The sequence below is a fragment of the Callorhinus ursinus genome, unplaced genomic scaffold (genome assembly GCF_003265705.2).
Source record: "Callorhinus ursinus isolate GAN/ISIS: 27379988/994484 unplaced genomic scaffold, GSC_fseal_2.0 scaffold12, whole genome shotgun sequence".
Taxonomy (NCBI): Eukaryota; Metazoa; Chordata; class Mammalia; order Carnivora; family Otariidae; genus Callorhinus; species Callorhinus ursinus.
Genome location: NW_027397074.1, coordinates 23,220,315 through 23,242,983, shown reverse-complemented (window position 1 = coordinate 23,242,983; position 22,669 = coordinate 23,220,315). Strand labels below are relative to the sequence as shown.

At 41.1% G+C, this 22,669-nt stretch overlaps 1 protein-coding gene across 4 annotated transcripts in view; it reads right to left on the bottom strand.

The window, feature by feature from the left end:
* DYNC1I1 (dynein cytoplasmic 1 intermediate chain 1) overlaps positions 1–22,669 on the bottom strand; it is a 306,473-nt gene that overhangs the window by 52,005 nt on the left and 231,799 nt on the right. For all 4 annotated transcript variants that reach the window (XM_025872919.2, XM_073898848.1, XM_073898846.1 and 1 more), the window contains 4 exons: positions 17,523–17,669; positions 13,484–13,597; positions 10,891–11,024; positions 7,227–7,371 (listed from right to left, as the gene is read on the bottom strand). In XM_025872919.2, the coding sequence (XP_025728704.1) occupies positions 7,227–7,371; positions 10,891–11,024; positions 13,484–13,597; positions 17,523–17,669 (540 nt within the window). The remainder of the gene's footprint in view (positions 1–7,226; positions 7,372–10,890; positions 11,025–13,483; positions 13,598–17,522; positions 17,670–22,669) is intronic.

Below are 22,669 nucleotides of genomic sequence, written 5' to 3'. Positions count from 1 at the left end.
TCCAGGTGCCTCAGCTGGAGCGTGCCCCAGATGGCTACTTCTCTACCCCCAACCTAAGCCTGCTCCTCCTCTATTTCCTGTCTCCGTCACTGGCACCACCATTCTTCCCCTCAGATGCCTGAGGCAGAACTGTCAGGATCGCCACTGACTCTGCCCTCAAATCAAGCCTGTTGGTCTCCACATCCACTTGCTGGTTTCAGACTCGTGTTCTCCACAAGCTTACCATTGCTCCCGCTGCCAAAATTCTGGCTCTCACCTGCATGGCCAAACTAGCCTTCTAGCTGGACGTCCCGTCCCTGGGCTTAGCATGCTGGTGTGGAAGGGAACACAGCTTTGGGGGTCACACTAATGTGGGTTCGAATGACAGTTTCCCCAAGTTCTCACTGAGCCCGCCCGGGCAAGTTACTTCAGCTCTCACGCGCCTACTTCCTCTGTAGGATGGGGTAATGCATCCACTCATGAGTTGACCGGGACGACTTACCGAACCATTTACCATATGTAACATTTAGTGCAGTGCCTGGCACACAGTATGACCTCAATAAATGTTGGTTTTTACCCTCCTGCCAACCCCTGTAAGTTCATCTTCCATAGAAAACTCACTCCCCAAAATTCCATTTTGATTAGTTCGGTCCTAAAATGACTTGCCATCATTTATAAAATAAAAATAAATCACACGATCAAGTACAAACCTATCTTTCCAGCTCATTGCATGCATTTCCTGAGTGGATCCCTGCCTTTCGGCCATTTCGATGAAAATGGCTTCTCCCTTGTTGATTCAGCTGCTGGAATGCAGCCCTGTCCTGTTTGCCAGGTAAATGACTCCAACAAAGTTGCTGCTTCAAGGTGAAGCCTCCCCTGACCTTGGTTTAGTGATGAAATCTGGCGTGCTGGTGGGTGGAGGGAGGGCAATGTCGTGTTTTAATCCTTTCCTCCTGTATGCTGTCCTCATTAGAAGTTGCAAGAATTACCCTTCTGTTCAGAGATCCAGGCTCTTTTTTTTTTTTTTAATTTTCCCTCCCCATTCTTGATAAATTCTTAGAGCATTTTTTAGAAATCTCTGTTAGTACTTATTTACTTTAACCAGCCACTAGCACTCTCCATGTTTCCCATCCCATGGTGAACTCATCTGCCTCCATCTTTAGCCTTCTCCTGGAAAGCTCCCTCTGCTGCCTGTCTCAGGGGAACCCTCCCTCTCCCATAAGCTCACCACCTCCCCTGCTGTCTTCTCAAGTAGAAACTGTTCATTCCTGGCTATTCTGTTTCAGGAGAGTGAAATAAAGTATTTGCTCTCCAGGGTGTAGACATCCAGTAAAAAGCCCTGCTTCTTTTAAGCTCAGGCCATGACTCTGTATCATGCTTTCCCTGTTCTGATGGCTCTTCCTAATTCACTGAAGACTAAGCACTGGGCTCATGATCTCCTTTTCCATCCCAGTCTTGCCTTTATTCTGGCCCACTTCAAAGCCCACAGCCCGCAAGCACCTTGACCTTTTATTTCCAGGACCCCCTCAGCTCCAGAGAACTTCATGTCCACTTGACTCAGTGACCATATGACCAAATCCTGGAACTTTTGTTTATTTGGTTGGTTGGTTTGCTTTGCTTTTATCACTTGGAATTATTTCAGTTGTGAATGACTAAATCCAAACATCTCACTTTCTAACAACAATCTCTTATTTTACTAGTTCTCTTACTCAATTCCTTCCTTCATACCCATTTTTTGATCTTATAGGGGCTTCCAACAACCCCTTGCTCCCTTTACTTTCTCCAGTCTGTTTTCACTTCCTTTCAGCTACAGCGTAGAATCCTCAGCCTCTAACATCAAACACACTCTTGTCCTTATTTCTGATCCCGTGTTCTATTGTCCTGCCATCACATTCTGGGAAAGCTTTGGCCCTGGAGCCAACTATGTGTCCCCCTCATCCATGTCCATATCTGTGCTGTTAAGTTCTCTTGGAGGAAGTTGGCTCTGAAGATCGATGCCACTAGAACATTCTGGTCTTCAGCCCAGCAGGGTCCTCCACACCCCCAGAGTCCATCTTTGCTTCCCTAATCAGCTCTTCCTCTTCTTTCCCATGACCAACCACAACCTGCTCCCTCCGACACCTCTGCTTCCCAGTCAGTAGACTACTTCATCTGTTTCACTGAGAAAACAAGATCACATGAGACTTCCCTCTGCTTTCATTCACCAAACCTACACACTTGTACATATTTCTCCCCTTCTTTTCCTGTTCCTTTGTTAGAACAGAAGGTATATCACTGCCCAAATTTAAACTTTATCCCCTGCCCGTGCTATGCATCTCATTCACTCGAACATCTCCAGGACCCTTTCTCTGTCTTACACTCGCAGTGTTTTTACTCTTTGTCTTTGATGGCTATTCGACAACAGCAACATCCTCAAGAGTCTCTGCCATCTTAAAAAAAAAAGAAAGAAAAAAGAAAAACTCTCTCTACCTCCCATCTTGCTCTTCTCATAGTCAAACTTCTCAATTTTTCTTCAGTGCTTCCTTGCTTTCCACTCACTCCTTAACCCATTGTTATTTGTGTCCCATCCTCAACACACTAGTGGAAGGGTTCTTGCCACGGGCACGGTGAGACTACTAAATACAATGGACGTATTTCAGTCTTTTTTTTTTTTTAAATTTTATTTATTTGAGAGAAAGAGTGGGAGAGAGAGAGAGAGAGAGAGCACAAGAAGGGGGGAGGGTCACAGGGAGAAGCAGACTCCCCGCTGAGCAGGGAGCCCGATGCGGGGCTCGATCCCAGTACTCCAGGATCATGACCTGGGCTGAAGGCAGACAACTTAGGCTTAATGACTGAGCCACCCAGGCACCCAAGACGTATTTCAGTCAGATGATACTTCCATGAAGTTTTTGTTGCTCTTGATTGCTCCCTTCTTTTTTTTTTTAGCCTTATATTATAAAACATTTTTTTTAAAGATTTTTATTTATTTATTTGAGCGAGTGAGAGAAAGTACAAGCAGACAGAGGGGCAGAGGGAGAGGGAGAGGGAGAGGCAGGCTTCCCGCCAAGCAGGGAGCCCAAAGTGGGGCTCCATCCCAGGACCCTGGGATCATGACTTGAGGCAAAAGCAGACACTTAACCAATGGAGCCAATTTCAAACATATTCAGAAATAGAATAATATCAATATCCAGCTTCAATATTTATCAATACTTGCACTATCTAATTCATCTGTGTCCACACACTCTCCCTTCCCAAATGATTATTTTGAAGCAAATCTCAGACATCAAATGATTTCTTCTGTAAAATTTCAGTGTGCATCTCTAAAAGGTAAAACCACTTAAAATGATCAAAATATAACCATCACACCTAAAAATAATAATTCATAAATATCATCAAATAACTAGTCAGTTTCCCCATTTCCTAATAGCCTTCTAATTTTTCTTTGGAGGTTGCTTGTCTGGATCAGGAGCTATATAGGATTCATATCTTAAGATTGGTTGAGATGTCTCAAGTACTATTTTGTTCTATTTTGATACGTGGTTTCCACCTCCATTTCTTTTTTTTTTTTCTTTGAAAAAAAATGGGAATTTTGGTGTAGAAATGAGATCAGCTGTCCCGTAGATTTTTCCACAGCCTTGATTTGGCTGATTCCATCCCTGTAGTATTTAATATTTTGCATCTTTATCTCCTATTGCCGCTAAATTCAGAGATCTGGTGGAGTGATAGGATTTGAATTTGATTTGGGGGACAAGCCTACTTCAAAAGTGGCATTGTATACTTCCATAACTTGATTGTTTCTATTTTTACAATGTTATCAGCAATAGTAACTACTTAATATTCAAATCCTGTCTTCCTATATTAGCTGGAATATTTCTATAAAGAAAAACATCCCCTCATCAATTATTTAGTAGCTCTGAAGTACAAATCATAGAAAAGACAGAATAAATGTTTCATTCTTTCAGAATAAATAATTGATTCTTCCTTTTACTTATTGGTTTCCAAAATATTGAGTTGGCTTTCCTCATGTTCCCCAAAGATGACTAATGAGTTTTTCCCTTTTTCAGTATTATTATGAACTCATGAATCTATTACCCTCATTGATATTCTTTGGCCGGCAGAAGCTTATTCAATCTGGCTTCTAAGACCTTTGACAAGAAATACGTAGTGTTTTGTAGCTTCCTTGCTTTCTATTATGATGAAATAGTCCAGGCTCATTTTACCCATTTCCTGCTCCAGGAATCAGGAATCTAGAATCTAGAATCAGTAATTTCTTCCAGGATCTCTGGTTTCTTTTAGTGAAAGTGGTATTTAGAGAGCAAAAACTGGACACCAGGAGTGTCACTGTTACTGGGTTGGTCATTGTTTCTAGACCTTTTTGTTGACTATGTATTTTTTAGGTTTAAAGGTAACACACACCACAAATTCTTACTAATACATCCAACTTAAATTCAGGATTACTGATGAGGTTTTACTCAATTCAAGCACTTGTATCTCCTTTCAACCCAGCTGATAGCACTCTTCAATGACATAAACGCAGTCATTTATCTCATGATACAAACACAATGGTATCAGAGTAACAGTGACAAAACAACCACCAGCAACGTGTACTAAAAGTTTTTTGTTAAAACTTTTTTTAAAAAGTTTTTAACTTTTAACTTTAACTTTTAAAAAAAGTTAAAAATTTTTTGTAGTTCTTTTTATCCTTAAAATACATCCCTTTTGGAATGTATAGATAAAACATAGGATTTTAAATTCAGAATCATTCCATACCGTAATGTTTTGCCTCCAATTTGAACCACACTAAGGTTGATTTGTTTCACGTTACTTCACATTTTTAAGATTTATATATTTATTTATTTTAGAGGTGGGGGAGAGGCAGAGGCACAGGGTGAGGGAGAGGGAGAGAATCTCAAGCAGACACCCTGCTGAGTGTGGAGCTGGACGTGGGGCTCCATCCCACAACCCTGAGGTCATGACCTGTGCTGAAATCAAGAGTCAGACGCTCAACTGACTGAGCCACCCAGGCGCCCCACTTCACATTTCTTAGGTACCACTTTTAAAATTTTATTTAGTTTTGTAATTATGTAAAATATTTACATGGTTCCCAAACCAAAGGTACAAAGTATCTTTTAAAAAAAGTATGGCTATTCTCTTTGTTTCTTTCAGCCTCCTGCCTTCCTGTAAGGAATAATTTTGTGTATGTGTGTCTATCTTTCCAACTTTTAAAAATATGTAAATAAATAGTAAACAATGACAACATACTACTTACACTTTCCTCCACCTTGCTTTTCTCATTTAAAAATATATCCTAGACATCACTCCATAATAGTATGAAGAAATCTCCTGCATTTCTTCCTACACTTGAATCGTACTCTCTCATGAGGACTTAAGTTACTTTTGATTTTTTTTTTTTTAAAGATTTTATTTATTTGACAGAGAGAGACACAGCAAGAGAGGGAACACAAGCAGGGGGAATGGGAGAGGGAGAAGCAGGCTTCCTGCTGAGCAGGGAGCCCGATGTGGGGCTCGATCCCAGGACCCTGGGACCATGACCTGAGCCGAAGGCAGACGCTTAACGACTGAGCCACCCAGTTACTTTTGATTTGTCCACAGCCCCAATGATGGGCTCTTGGGTCCTTTCCAGTCTTTTGCTATTCAAGGTAGCCTTTCAATGAATCCCCCTCTGCAGATGTTTTTTTTCTTATTTTTGTGAGATACCTTTGACATAGATTCCTAGAAGCAGGAATTGCTCTGACAATGAGCAAATATGCATGATGAATCATTTTTATATACTGCCAAATTCCTCTCTCCAGTGTTGTACCGTTTTACACTGGCAAAAGCAATGTCTGAGAATGACTGGTTCTTTTGGTCTTATCACAGACTATGTTGCTTTTGGATTTTTGTCAGTATGACAGTTGAAAAGTCTCTCACTTTGGTTTTAATTTGGATTTCTCTTCTAGGTACGGTTGTTTTCATGTAGTTGAGACCAATTCTTTCCCCTTCTCACAGTTCCTCTCTCAAAAATTATAATCCCCACCTCCCCATTTCTTGGGTTGGTACTCTTTCAATCTCCTTTTCTAGTTTCATTTCTCCTGTTTATTTCCTAAATATTCCTCTTTTTCTGGATCCACTCTTAATATTTCTTTTAAAATTCACTGCTCGAACTGTAATAATGATTGCTATTCCTTTTTTTTTTTTAGATTTATTTATTTGAGACAGACAGAGAGAGAGTGCATTAATTGGGGGTTGGGGCAGAGGCAGAGGGAGAAGCAGGCCTCCCGCGGAGCAGGGAGCCCGATGCGGGGCTCGATCCCAGGACCCTGGGATCATGACCTGAGCCGAAGGCAGACGCTTAACGACTGAGCCACCCGGGCGCCCCAGTGATTGCTATTCTGACTGGTACTGGGTATGTACCTGCAGCCCAGAAGTCTCCCTCCACTTCTGTCTCACATCTCAAACTATCTGATGGAGATCATGCATCGTGCGTCCCAGCCCCTTAAATTTAACCTGCACAGTGCTCTTCGCCAACTTGCCCTCCCTCTGGTGAGCTCCAGGCACTGAATGCAGGGACTTATTAGCTCCATCTCCAGTTGCTTCAGCCATAACTTGCCTTTTTTCCTGAAGACTCCCAGTCTCACCAGCCTTGTATCAAACCATATCACCAATTTCTGTTGCTTTTACTTCATAAACGGTTCTTGAATCCATCTATCTCTCTCCATCCCAAACTACTGGCTTACACCACTGCCATTTATTCCCTGGACTACTGCACCTTTCTTCCAGCGGCCTTTCCTTTTTTTTGGCTCTCAAGCATGGTCAGAATTGCCTTTGAAAACACAATTAATGTAGTGCCATGTGCCAGCTTAAAAACCACCAAAGGCTCCAAAAACGCCCCCAACCCCCAAACCACCAAGCCCCAAGTCATGTTTCCATAAGTACATGTGTATGTAAGTCAGTGCTACAGGGCTCTGCAGAGTCAACACTAAAGTGGGGAGAGGGTGGGGAGGTGGTGGGCGGGGTCAGTGTTAGTAAAGAAGGACTTCCATTTTACTAGTATTTGAATTGCTGGAATTTTTAAAATTTAGAATATTTTCAGTATCACTTATCTATTTTAAAATAAATAAAATGGACTGAGAATGAGGCTGACTGGGCTCGTCAACAGGCTGTGAACAGTAAAACTGTTTGAAGTCTTCTAAAGAACAAGGGGAACTGATCTATGAAGTGGTCTCTGGCTATGTATTACCAGAGAACTTAAATCAAGACATTCGTACCTTTGTGGTCCACAGTTTGACGGTCCAGTCAAATGACGATGTGACAAACAGGTGTGAAAAGTCGATTGGGCCCACGGCCATGTGGCAGTTAATTCCAGTCACTGGCCCCTGGTGCCCTTCAAAGACCTCCCCGATACCGGCTTTGCTGCATGAAGACCACACAGAGGCAGAATTTCAGTCACCTTTGCAAAGCAAAGATTGCTTTAAAAAAAAAAAACAAAAAAACTTGTCTCTGCATGATTACTTCTCCATAATTTAGAAGAACAACCATAAACCACCAAAAATGAAACCACTTTCAGTTATCTTAAGAGAAATAAAATGCTAGATTACTTTTGATGATTAAACAATAATATGGAGCAATATAATCTTTTTAACCTTCACAATTTAATATCAAATTTTGTCCTTTAATCCTTTTTCAAGAGTTCCTCAAATCCTATCATTGTTGATGCAGCACATCAATGGAAAACATACATACTTCAATCTCAGAAGCTTTCATATTTTACTTAATAAGGCTATTCTCTCTTTATGATGACTTGTGGCACACATTCCATTTTAACTCCTTCTGGGAACCCCACTGGCTACAAAACTCTACACATCCTTGTATACCTACATTTATCTTTTCAAGGAAATTCTGTAAATGAAGTTGACATATCTCAAAAGATAATACCCTTGCCACTTGTGGAAACCCTTGCCACCACAGTATGATACGCATAACTTAAATGTGATATTTAGAAAATATGTTTTCAGTGAAAGAAGAGAAGTTTTCAAGTCTACCGAATGTAACTTCCATAAGGGCTGGTGCCTCGTTTTCTTGTCGCCAAGTGGTTGGACTATAGTAAGTGCTCAATAAATATTTGTTGAAAGAAACCACAAGGGAAAAGAGACAAACTTAGGCCTTTTTTCCTCCCCCAAAAGAAACACATCTGAGAAAAGTGATACCCACTGTGAAAGTTCTCCAAGGACATATGCCGCTCATGTAAGTAGGCTGGGGTTATGTCCAGCCCCCTGCTACACAATAGTCTGCAGAAAACCATACCCAGTTAAAAAATACACCCCAAATGCTGTATTTTAAAAATCCATGTTCATGAGGCTATGAATGAGACAAATACTTTGGGACTGTGGAATCTAAATATTATGTCACTGAGAGTAAAATGAATTAAGTTATTAAAACATCTGGGCTTCTGGAGCACCAATAAATGTCAATGTGCTGAGCAAAATTTGAAATCATGAGAAAATGCTGCAGTGTGTGCTCCATGTAACAGGCCCTCAAAAAATTATGCCCAGTGAAACTGCGAAAACCAGTTCCACACGTAATCATTTGAAGTCTTCTAAAGAACAAGGGGAACTGATCTATGAAGTGGCCCCTGGTGAGACTCCACTTGCTCTTAACAGCATCCTGAAAGGGTTTATAGGGTGCAAAATGAGGACCTTATTTAATTTATGGAAGTGGATTTTCACCTTCTGTATGTTAAGCGAAAAATTGAAAATCCCCTGCTCTCCCCCACCCCTTACGCCTATAAGACCCATTTGAAATTACTATGAAGCCAAATTCCTGCTATTTTACAACTTTATTAAGATCTGTATTTTATATTTCAGATGGATGGGCCAATGTAAGAAGCAAAATCAAGCACGTTGTGAAAAGATTTGTGGTTTTCACCTTAGGTACCCCTCTTTTGAACCACACCGCAAATTCTGACTGTGCTTAAAAATGACAAGAGCCACAGAACAGAAATGTTCACCATGTAAAACATTATTCACATTGGAGAAATTAAAAAAGAAAAAAAATCTGAAAGTTATCAATGAACATGTTCTGTAACTTTCACAGATAATTAAGGTCCCAGATTAGGTCGGTGGAGCCTAGATGCCTTGTTGGTTCTAATAAAGGTATAGATAACGCCATGACCCTGTGTTTGGTCCCCTACATTCTCTGCACCTCTCTCGTGCCACTTATGACCTTCTACCTGTGTTGCAGATATGTGTACATTTACCTTGCCCATCATCATCGCTTTCTTGAAGGCGGAAACCAGGTTTACACAATGTCTGCATGCCTGACAGCATCTAGCGGTGCACTTTACTCCAAGTAGGTGTGCAGCGAATGTTTGCATGAATGAACAACTTTATCAGGTCTTTTTATGCTTTCATAAAACTTTAATGCATGGTTTTAGCCAGTTTTATGGGCATAGAACTATGAGGCATCTCTTCCTACTCATCTTTAGATCATGCAAGCAGGGGGAAATACTGCTTGTTTTTATGTGTAGAACAGTAGGAACACCGCAGCTCATATTATATGAGTGGAAGAATCACATAGTTGGGCTGTGGATGCTTATTACTTCTACAAATCACAAAAACACAGGAGTATAAAATAAACTTGGAACAATTTCTGATTTCTCATTAAATATAAACAGCCTGGGATGAGTACAAGAGATGAAAAATCTATTGAATTAGAACTCCTAAGGTGAAAGAAATTTAAGTACCAAAGTGAACACAGTGAACCTTTCAAAAGATGGTGAGGCTGCTCATTAAGTCTTACATGCAATTTTACAATAATTCTAATTACTGGATTCTACTTTATCCTGATGGTTTTCCAGGGGCATTCACCAATCTCTCAGTCAAGGCAGAATTCTTATTACCTGGAAACTTCATGGTGGCTTGTATCTCATACCATCCCAGCCTCTCTGATTGGGAGGAAGAGCCCCAAAGCATCTCTCTATTTTATTTGGGTCATTATTATTTGGGTTATTATTATTGTTATTTCCCGATTCCCCATATAGATTTTTAGCTCCTTGCTTACTAAGTGTCAGGCCCTGGGCAGAAAATCAATGATGAAGTGGAAAGAATTTAGTAAGAGAAAAATGGCAGATGAATGAATAGTTGAAATAAAATATAATTAATGCTATTGTAGAAGCATATATACAAATATATAAAATAGCAAACCTATCTTCCAGCCTGTAGTCCAATCCCATTTACTAGACTTAAATTTTCTCTGTAGTACTTATCATCTCAAGCCACATATTCCCTTGTTCAGTAGTTTATTGTCTTTCACCCTCAACCAGAATATGAACTCCACATCTGTTTTGTTCCCTACTGCATCCTCATGATGTCACGGTCCTGGGCACATGGTAGGTTCTCAGTAAGTATTCCTCAGAAACACGAATGAATAAAAGGAATGCTAATTCTATGAAACCATAAAGGAGGAGAGGGTTTTCTCTGCTCAAGGGAGTCAGGAGAGGCTTCCAGGTGGAAGGACCTCTGGGCTGGCTCTTGAAGGCCGAGGAGGAATGAACCAGGCCAAGAAGAGAGGAGAAGAAACAGGGTGGGAACTCATGGAGGTGTGTGGGGGTAAGCTGTGTTTGGGGATTGTTATCCCCCACGGGTGTGTGGCTGGAGCCTGAAGGCTGAGGCTTGGAAGGAGCAGGTAGTCAAGGGTCTTATATGATATGCTAAGAAGCTTGGGCTTTTCTCCTCAAGGCAGTGTGAACCATGAGAGGCTTACAACAGCTAATGATCAGAGCAGATGGATGCTCTAAGATAATGGGAACTTGAGGTGTGCTTCGTATGTCTTCAGTTATGCCTTTCTCATAATGCAAGGTGGTTCTAATCCAGAATGCAATAACAGACTTTCGGAAGTGAGAAACGCGTCACGGGTAAGAAAACACAAAATCACCTTCCATGACGACAGGCCGTGTAGACTGTACCCTCCTCACTGCCAACCACGAAGTTATTGACGTCTCCCGTTGGGAAAGCCATTCCGGTAACAGCCACAGGCTTGGACTTATTGTACACCAGCTCCATGCTCTCCTACCAAAACACAGCATGGTTACGTTCCCTCTGTCAACTCCTTGCCATGCCAAAGATAGCACGGAAAAATCATTTGGCTCAATCGTCTGTTTGCTTTTCACACAGCGTTACAAAAGACCCTCGCTGTGCCAGAAACCACGCATTACTGCCCCTGACATCCATGTTTCTGTGTATCTCTGGTTTCAGGCCGGCTGGATCTCATCAGTGTGTGCTGCTTCTTAAGTCAGTCAGAGATGACAGGTGAGAATTTTGAAACTAATGGGGCAGAAACTAAAGATAATACTGTAATGGTTACGCTTGTCAGCCCCGGGCTTTAATAAAACACACAATACCCTCGTATTTACAAACATTTTGAAATCAATTGTTCGTGAGAATACACGTGTATTAATGTCAGATGTACTAAGCACATTTGTCAAAGCAGGAAGTGTGTGTCCTCCATGGACTCAAACCAGAAAGTTGTCACTCAAGTCAGAAAAACCAGATTTCAACGGGGACATGATTTCATGAAGTGCAGCCGTTGGGTGTGTAGGCTTCTATTGAAGTAAGTCTTTAAAATAGCAAATGAAAATCTTTTTTTTTTTAATCTCAGATTATTTTCAAAACCGGGAATCAAAGTATATTTTAAGAGATGTTCTGCTGAATTCAGTTTAATGATGGTGAAGAGTAATTAAGTGTAACTAACATCCCTAAATATTTCTGGCTATTTACATTAAACAGCCTACTTTGTGCACCTGAAGTAATTTTAATCATTTTAGGGGATCATGTCACTTTGTTAGGGAGTTTAGTTTTTTTGCCCAAATGAATAAGCCAGGTCACCTGAGCTGAGGAGTCCAGAAATCGGCTGCATGTGCTAACAGTCAGGGTAGCTCAGATCATATGGTCATGTGACATGCTCGCAGTACATGAGAGTCACACACATAAGGAATGCATCCGTGAGGGGACACTATGACAGCAGAGAAAACTGGACTGTCCAATGGGCTGCTCCATCACTCAAACTAGCAGCAGGAAAGGTACAGTCTCTCAGGCACCCACTTGGAACAGAGAGGGACAGGGCGACTGCTGAATGCTCCCGGTCTGCCTGCCATCCCTGGACATCTCTGTACAGGGACAGGAGTCGGTGGGCATGCTAAAACTAATAAAAACGGTCTTGCAGCCCCTGTTCGACTGGTTTTAACTTAAACAAATACACGTTTAATCAGCCAAATGGGCAATTAAAAATTCCTAATTAGAGGGTTCGCTCTTATATCTGTTTGTAATCTCCATGCTTTTAAAAGCAAACAACATATTGCTGAGAATTTTAAGACAAAGCTATAAAAGAGCCACATACAACTCCCAACTTGTATAATGGTAAAAGATCGTCAAAACAGATAAACTTAAGTACTTAGGAGCTTATTAGATCTTCCCCACCAACCCCCACCCCAAATTATAAAAAGAATTTACTTAGCTTTAATATTCTCTACATCTGTATTTTGGAGACTTATGGGAGGTTCTTTATGGTTTCACATTTCCTTATGTGTTTGAAACGTCAGTGTCTTCTAAAATTGTGAGCCAGACATTCTAGGGTCGTTATTCCAGGAAAGGGAATAGAATGTTAACACTGAGAATTATCTCCTAGATATCTTTATAATTTTCTTGATGGTACCTCACATTTTTGTCAAAGTCTCTAACATTAAATCCTTCTCTGCGTTTTTAGTTGGAGGACAATGAAATACTTTTCTTTCCCCACCAAGAAATGTGGACAGAGTGCATCTATGCATGTGTTTATGCGTGCATGTATGTATCTTGTATACACACATATATTTTGCAAGTTGCATTTAGATGCCTCCCCCACAGTGGTCTCTTCCCCTGTGCTTCTTTGTTTGGTTTCCATTACTGTAATCAGTAGTGGAAATTTTTTGGAAATTTTGGAACTTTTGCATTTTCAACTTCTCATTTGTTGAGCAAGGAATGGCAGGAGCCATCCTAACAAACATTCCAGAGGACAAAGCAGATGGTTGGACAAATTCTTCATACACACAGGTGGTCATCTAGGCTACGGATGCAAGCAAGGGCTTGGATTTCTCTTTCGCAGGGACACCTTTCCTCCAAGGCAAGTGCCCATAAAAGATTGCTCTGTGGAGCTCCAACTTCGTTTGCATTTGTTTAACAATGCTGTAGTGTAAGTACAATTCATACCACAGGCAACTTCTATAATTACTATGCTTTAAAATGGATTATTTCATTTTCACTTGAAACTGACCTAAGGATTAACGTATTACAATAATTACATGATTTGCGGTAAAGGAAATGGGTTTTGGCTTCAAGAGGAGACTGCTGAAAGCAGGCCCCACTCTTTCAAGTGCATCCATTGGTTTTAGCTCCTATAGGATGTGAGGGTTTGGCTTTTAGGAACTATGTTCCATTAGGCAAGTATCTCTTTTAACCAGGATGCTCTACTGTGTAGGGGAAAACAAACGCACCTGTGGAGTTGAGAGCATGTCCAGGCTCCAGGAACACATCTTACCATCAGTAGAGACGGTGATGAGGTTATGAGCATTCTGAGTCCCCACAACATTTACACAGTACACGGGATGCTGTGAAAACATAAACATGGGGGATCAGACGATGATCCAGGAGGAAATGCTTACGTTGGAGTGTCCAACACATTACTCTAAAATGAGGATTAAAGAGTGACAGAATCCTCCAATAATACAAGCCTCAAGTCATTTGCCACTTTTGATTTGAACCTGACTGCTTTCTAAAAGCTCTGGCAGCAACGCCCAGGAGTGGAAATACTTACCAAGCCTCACCTTGCTCTGTCAGAGGCAGTCCCCCAGAGCTGAAGGGAGCAGCAGCAAATGATGATTGATGGGGCAGAAGGAGCACATAGTTTGGCTGCTAAGTTCACCATGAGTGATGAAAAAAGACAGCTTTCAAAAGAGTACAACTATTGACTTTTGGAACGAATATGTGTTACTAAATCTGGAGGTTAGTGCATTATAATCACAGTGCCAAACATTTGTTAACATTCTTTACAGAAAAGTGGTTAATATTCATCAGCCTCTTTAATTTGAGGGAGAGATATTGGTAGCAGGGCTTACTGGCACGAGGCACCTCATGAGATAAAATTAGGCTCTTCTGTGTCACTGCAAAATCTAGGATAATGATAGATTTATTTTTCAAAAATATCATTTGGGCTACTACTACGGAGGCTTCGATTTGGCCGGGGCCTTGAGGAAGGTCATTTATACATCCTGGGAATCATAAGCAAGATGCTCTAACCTCCCGTCATAACTCTGTAGAATCCTAAATGGTAGGCTAAAATCATTTGCAGCTGCACATTAAATACTAAATGGAAGGTTAGCATAAGCAGAACCTAGCAGTCATGTGGGTTAGATTTCAGGCAGCTTAGCCATCATGGGCCAAGCCACAACTTAGCTGGTGCCTCTCTGTGCAAATAGCTGACAGTCTAAGTCTTACTCTTGATGAGTTACTATCCATAATACCTAGCCACAATGACAATGAAACAATCTTTAATATTGGAAAGTTGATATTATATAAAGGATGGTTCCCAAACTATTATTATCATATAAACTCCTGGTCAGAAGGAACTGTAATCATCATCTAGGGCAGCTAGTCATCTGTTTCCACCAAGAGGTGGTCCAAACTCTGCTGAAACACCTTTCTTAAGGGTAGTCAGTTTTTGCACCAATTCCTGGAGATTTCTTCCTTCTACCACTGGGGATCAAGAAAGCTCAAGGAGATGCTTTTATTTAGTACAGTGCCCTCTGGGATCATACAGATCAAGTCCAAACAATATTTATAGAGTGTTGTTATGTTACCCCTCTCCCCCAGTCTTGTCTTACTCAGAGTAATCCTCGCCAATTCCTCCAAAGGGTCTCGAGTACCCAGCTTTCAGGCTTTCAATACCCTCCTGATGCCGGTCACCCCCACTTTGAATACGTTATATTTTGTCTGAGCTCCTCTTACAGTGAAGTTCCAAGAACAAAACACAACTGTCGACCTATATTCTGAGCAACAGAATATAGAAATCTAGAAGTGTTGAATTTTTACTTCTCGCATGATAAAAAGTACACTTGTATTTACATATGCTAAGATTACATTGGCTTTTTTGGCAATTGGATGGCCAACTGAATCCCTAAGTCTTCTTCATGCCACATTCCTACAGAAACTTTCAATCAGCCTTAGTGGATGTGGACAGTGGTGAGTACAGCAGGGATCTGAAACTCAGTGCTATCCTGATCAGGTCTCTAAGTTTCAGGAGGACTGACTGGTTGTGGGACTGTGCGCAATGGTTTTTCCCAAGCCTCCGGTGTGTGTGGAACCTGTGAGCAATGCAACTCAAGGCCCCAGCAACAAGCATTCAAATCTCCATGTGGAAATCAAGTGGGAGAATGGATGAAACAAATCTTCACCGAAAAACAGCAGACTGTAACACTGAGGCATAGGAAAGCAAGGTTCAAATGTTGTGAACCTGAAATCCGCCTAGTGATTTTCAGCAAGGGTCCAGTGGGGTTTCTTTGTTAACCACCAAGCATCAACACAGAGCACCAAAATTCTAGTGGATTGGGACTCCTAAGGGTGGTAACTGGAGGGAAAGGAAAGCATCTAGAAGAATGTATAGAGCTGAATGCCTCGAGAAAGAATGTGCGTGGTAGCCCCTCCCTGGCTTTAATCAGTACTACTGGCCTGTGCTTTCATGAGTAATAAAACTCGGCTTAAAAGAAAAGAGAGAGATGTAAAGAAACCAGAACAGAAGCAGACACGTGGGAAAGCCTACACACACACACACACACACACACACACACACACACACACACACACACACAGGCATCCATAGCTCTACTTAATGGAAAGAAAAAAGTAATGCTACAGCTCAGCTCATTTTTCCAGTATACATGCCAGATTGTTTTTATTTATTTAAGGAATAAACTTACTGTGTGGCAGAAGGGTTTTGCTTTAATTAGGATTTCCTGTTGTCCCAAATGCATATGTGTGGTGGGTGTGAAAGGAAATTAGTAATCTGTGGCGGGCCTCTTTTTCCTTAACCACTTTTGATCCTGGTACCAATCAGCCAGGCATTAGTGGAAGTTGAAAGGCAATCACAAAATTAACTGTGCCCTTTTAGCTGTGGACTCAACAAAACATAGCAAAAGAGGAGAAAAATGTTTTATTTTCGAGCAGAAATACGTTACTATTTGATAACAATAGTATTTTAATTGTAATGATCATATCCTAAGTTACTTGACAAAGAAAGCTTAACTCTTTGGAAGAGCTCCTGGATTTGGATTTTCCCCTGAAACTTATTGCTCTAACATTTAGATTTATAATTTTTGAAATTTCATGAGACATGCTCAGAAACACACCAGATATGCGCATCCAGCCAAGAAGCGGTTTCACACGACTTGAGCAAACACCTGTGTCAAGCTGTCTTCTCCTGGGTCACAATTTTCTGTTATTAGTTTGCAGAAATGGGGTAGGCAAGAGCAATTTTCCAAGATTCCCAAGAACTCATTTCACCTGCATGTGTCTCAGGCCCAAGTCAATCAGAATTAAGGCTGACTTGGTATTTGTCATTTCCCATTGTCAATCTTACAAGGATGGAAGAATTTTCCTCTTCATGGTCTTAGCTAAAGCAGCTAACGGTCCTTTCTTAAAGCTAGAATGGTTTTGAGGCCAGCAGATGGAACAAATGAGGCAACCACATTAAGGAAATTGAAACAATAGTCGAGCTGTATCCTTGGGCATAATTTGGGCATTTCAGAGAAAGAACATCAGTTACTCTGCATGTCAAGGTAGCAAGGATTGATGGAGACATGCCTGTCTTCTCATTCCTCCTAACAACTGCTAAACACACCTGTCATTCTCTTAAAGGAAATGACAGAGTAGTTGTCTTATGAACACTATACTGAACCTCTTCTGCTAAATTGTGGGTAATGGTTTTGAGATGTTGACTTTTAACCCGAGGGATTATATTGTCACTGTAGACTTTACCGTTGAGACTTACAACCATACATTCCAGAATTTAAAGTCATAGCACTCCCTCAAATCACAGATGGAAAAGGACTGTTGGCAAAAGTCCCATATACTATCCCTAGACATGAAATGCTTACTCTTCATGGCCCATTTGAAAATATGAGTTTCCACGTTACAATGTCAATGCAAAGGGTTTCTTTATAAAAATTTCACAGATGCCTCTTCCCAAGTTTCTCCCTATGTCCTTTTGTAGTTTTAATCTGTCCCCACCTCACCAATGGTCTTTGGTGCATCCAGAGAGATCCCTCCTCTGTGCTAAAACTTGTAGATCATTAAGAGATTTTCTCTACACCCAGTGCTTCCTTCACCTACTTTTCACTCATTTTATTTCGGTCTGTCAGGATACAATCGCTACAAATTACACACTTCTAACTTGGAGTTACTGACCACATGCATACTTCTGTCAGTTATCCCCTTTCAGGGCTTGGGTGGCTGACAGAGAAATGACAAAAGCTGACTTACGGTGTGGGCAGCAGCTGACAAGGGTGTCCTCTGCACCGGCGTCCTTCGATGACTGCGATTATCCCACAGGACAATCTGGCCTGAGTAAGTCCCACCGACCACCAAGTTGGGATGGAAACGAGCGAAGCACACGGACATCACAGAGGACTGGGAGGAGAAAGGGGGAGAAACGTGTACTGTGAAATGGTTGGAGAAGGCTTGTTTCCTCCCGAAGAGAAAACAGTTCATCACATCAACTCAACACATCCTGGAAAACATAAAGCAACTGTTAAATGCACAGTTAGTAGAATATTTTGTATCTTGACACAGATTTTTCCCTTGAGGGGTTGGTCAATGTTTACCCCATGAAACTTGAAATTTGACATCCCGGCCATGTCTTCAAATAGGCGTAAAACCTAGCTTATGTGTGTCATTGTCTTGTGGTATATAAAGCTTGGTTTGTGTGGACATTTCCCATTTTATCGACAAAATTGCATCAGAAGTAATATTAATTCTCCACGAAAGTCTTTACAAAGCAATTCTTTACTTTGAGGGCATGGCCACATCGAGTATACTATATACAGTGTTGGCAAAGCTTCAAGGACCTTAAGACATCGTGTTTTTTTGTTTTTTTTTTTTTGGTTTTGTGTTCTCGCCTTAATGTAGACTTCTAGGAGGTACACTGACCTCAGACTGCTCCAACCGGTTCCTCCCCAAATTCCCTCACCTCCCATGGGCATTCTCTTGACCTTGATCCTGCCCACTTCAGACAATTCTTAATGTTATTCTTTGCCTATTTTAACAAACAGTCAGAAGTGGATTTCAGTCCAGCTCTACCAGGGCCTGTCATAGCATCATGAATGTGGTTTCTGAAATTCCACAAAAGACTACTGGGCACTACATTTTATAGGAAATTACTTAGAACCATGATACACTTAAAATCAGATAAGTTGGCCGTTCCACATTTGCAAAAAAAAGTCCATTTTGATCCCCACAGTGCTTCCATGTTTGTGTTTATATGTGGAAGCAATTTTTTTAAAATAAATACATTTCATCCTTTCAATTAAATTCAATGAATGACCTTATGTGTGAGAAAGGCATTGTACCAGGTGTGATGGGAATACAAAGGTAGTCATTGCCCTCAACAAACTTGTGCCCTGATAAAAGAAAAAAGCATGCATGCCAATGAACAGAGCTGCATATGCTGTTAGTCCATACACGCTAGCCTTCCTATGAAATAGAAAAAGATGCCTCTCTGCACAGACATAGACATGTGGGGAGGTGCATGCCTTGGCAAGTGGAGAGTAAGGTGGATCTTTGTCTTCATTTGTCCCTTGGGTTTGACATCCTTGTGCAGGACACAATTTGCACACACAAAGAGCAGTCTTGAATGTGATGCATGCCATGACTAAATCATCATAGTAGCACGTGTGCATGCATGGGGGAGGTGGGAAAGATTAGTTTTACCTAGGGGAGGGGAGAAAAGAGGAGAGTGGAAAGGGTGGATGATTAGAAAGACCTCATGAATGGGAATGTTTCACCCCTTGAAGTAGCTGAGGAACACTCAGCAAGCGGAGAGGAAAAGAAATAGGCATTCCTGGGAGATGGGGTAATAGGATGAAAGATTGGAGGCTGGTAAACAGCCCAAACCAGCAGTCTGGTTTTGGTGGGAAGGAGCTTGAACGGAAGAATCAGGTAGTAGGGAATGCGGTTAGAGAGGTCACCTGGGCCAGATAAAAGAGGGCCTTGAATGGTAGGCACTGTTTGGATTTTTTTCTGTGGACGATAGTGAGCAGCAATAGCTTTCTGAGGAAAAATGTGAGAGGATCAAAGGTTGTCACTGATAGGCCAGCGAAGTGAAAAAGTGATTGAAAAAAAAAATTATGATCTCTTCCTGACTGGGAAGCTAAACGTCCATTTCTAAAAAGATCAGATCTACTATCAGCCTAAGTCTTCCTTGTCAGAAAGAGCCTCAGATACACTGAGGTAGAAGAAAGAATGCAGACTATTTTTCAATGTCATGTTTTCCTAGTTTGAATGATTTTCAGTTCCAATTCCTTGAACACGATTAGATGGAGAACATGCTTGTGCCCCAATCTGGTTTTCATAAAGTTCAAGAATAACTCTCAATAATGACACTGAATTAAAGAAAAAGAAAATAATGCTGGTCAGCTTCTTGTTTTACACATCCCACAGAAGCGATTCTTAGTTTTCAACTGATGAAATTCTTATGTTGCTTGAGCTATGTTGGAAACATTTTCTTTAAAGCTTCAGAAAGACTTAAAATTATCCAGGTGGTATCAACATTTGAATTTACCAAAGCTCTGATCAATATGGATAAAGGAAGGTCATTAAATTTTAAAAATCCAGAATTCAACCCTTGATTGCTTCTGTGTTTCAGTTACATCTCAGCAAATACCACTCCAAATCTTCTCTAAACTAGAGAAAAATAAACAGTGGAGGTACTTCTACGAAACTGAAACATACAGTTGTCAATCACCTAGAATCCAACTCCACAAAGTGAGAACACTGTCTAATTCCTACTTTTTCATTCATTATTTGTTCATTATTCATTATTCACTTATTCATCAAACACATAGTGCCCACTAAGTACTAATGAAACAATTTCAAGGAGTTTTAAATGTGACAAATGCCCCCAATCTCGAATTCAGAATTCTATTTGCATTTGATAAAAAGTCAAATTCATGCTAAAAGAAAGAGTCACAATACCTTGAGCCCCAGAGTTCTACCACCAAAGTCTACTTTGCTCTGCTGAAAACCAAAACATGAGGACAAAGAGAAGATACACTTATTTTAATTTTCTATTTGGAAGATTAGCAATGGAGGAGTAGTTATGTGATTATCAATTTTGTTTCTATCTTAAGCATCAAACATTAATTATAATATGTATTCTATGTATTCTAGAACATAGAGGCTCAAGACATCTCCAGGGTGTGCTTCATTTGACACACTATCATCCATATGGAAACACTAAGCCAGTATGATCTCAATTATCTAGATGTAAAGTTTAAAATTTAGTCACTTCTTGAGAGGTTTTTAAGTACCCTGATGTTTGACGTAATGGTGGCAAACATTTGGGTGATTGACTGAAGTTTTTAATTTTCATCCAAAAGTTTAGGTTCCTTTGGTCACATGGGAACAGTCCCCCAATTACAGGGAAAGTTCTAATTTGGAAAGTCTGCATCAACCCCTAGGAGTAGAGTTTTAGAAAAACCCTGCAATCTCCTGCTGCTAATACAGCTACTGACCTAGTTGTTGTTGTCAATTGTCTTGGAATTTATTGACTGTCAGCATAAGGAGCAAAGGATGATATCACCCTGTCAGTTATAATGATTTGGTAAAGAGTAAAAAGAGCATTCCAGAAATACTGATTGACGCTACTAAAATATGCAGGGTTTTTTGTTGTTCTCCTTTGCACAGTACATTTTCTGAAGACATAGTCTATGAAAACCATTATTAATAATATTAACGTTATTTTAAAAACTTCATCACTTTCATAGGCATTTAAAATTTTGTAGCCAATTCAGTTATTCAGGGTCATAATAAAGCATTATTAAACTATATGATTGGGGCGCCTGGGTGGCTCAGTCGGTTAAGTGGCTGCCTTCGGCTCAGGTCATGATCCCAGGGTCCTGGGATCGAGCCCCATGTCCGGCTCCCTGCTCAGCAGAGAGCCTGCTTCTCCCTCTCCCTCTGCCTGCCACTCTGCCTACTTGTGCTCTCTATCTCTCTGTCAAATAAATAAATAAAATCTTTAAAAAATAAACTATATGATTAATACAATTTAGACAAGCAAAATTAATTGGAAACAAGGAGCTGCTTTGTTATTCTTAGTTCCTTTTTTTTTTAAGATTTTATTTATTTGAGAGCGAGAGAAGGAGAGACAGTGAGAGAGCACAAGCGGGGAGGAGAGGGAGAAGCAGGCTCCCCGCTGAGCAGGGAGCCCTTAGCGGGACTCGATTCCAGGACCCCGGGATCATGACCCGAGCCGAAGGCAGATGCTCAGCTGATTGAGCCACCCAGGTGCCCCTATTCTTAGTTCTTTAAGAATATATACCTCGGTGTGCCTGGGTGGCTCAGTTGGTTAAGCGTCTGCCTTCGGCTCAGGTCATGAGCCCAGGGTCCTAGGACTGAGCCCCGCATCGGGCTCCCTGCTCCGCGGGAAGCCTGCTTCTCCCTCTCCCACTCCCCCTGCTTGTGTTCCCTCTCTTGCTGTCTGTCAAAATAAATAAATAAAATCTTAAAAAAAAAGTATGTATCTCTGTAAATATTTTTGGAGTTTTAACTTTTTCCTTATTTTATTTTATTCTTTAAAATATCAGAGCCTTAGATTGATTTTGAGAAATAACGCATGGCCTTTAAACATTCAAATCAAGCAGTTTACACGAGTGGAAGAATAATGATAAAGTTGGTAAGAATTTCTGGACAGTGTTAATGTCTAATCAGTGTAAGTTTTTCTGACACTGCAGTTGAATGTTTTTACAAGGCTAGTGAGTTCACTGATCTGGCCCAGAAATATGATTAACTCATACAGTAAAAGCTTGAGATAAAACCAGTGAGTCTGACCAGCTATATCCCAACACAAGTGACACAGAAACAGTATTATACGAGGAACCACTGTTTCCAAGAGGACGAGCACCACATTTTGATTATCAGCATATTATAGTTCCATCCAATCAGGACAAGCAAGGTTTGGGGACTATGTTTGGAGCATCCGGGCATCTCTATTGACAATTTTTGGTGCCCTCCACAGATGCGGCAGCCCAGATGCTCTGGAGGAAACTTTATTTTTTTACTCTTGAGCAGAGTGCTTGGTTACTGGCTGTCCCTGCAAAGGCAGCCCTCCCCCTTAGCCCTCTGACCACACGTCCACTTGCACACGAGCTGACCCACTAGACAGGGTTCCACACTCTCCTCATCTATTTCAAGAAAAGGCAGTTATTTTCTCCCATTCACAGGGTGAATTCAGAGATGAGACGGGTGGAGACTCCGCTTTCAAGGGCTCCCTCTGCTCACCGCACCCCCACCGCATTCAACAGCAGTCAGCCCCAACCCCTCTTTCAGTGGCTGTGGGGGCTGTTTATTTTAGAGAGCTAATCCTGGCCAGTTTCGGGATGGTACTTCCCCTTAACCACAGCCCCAGATGC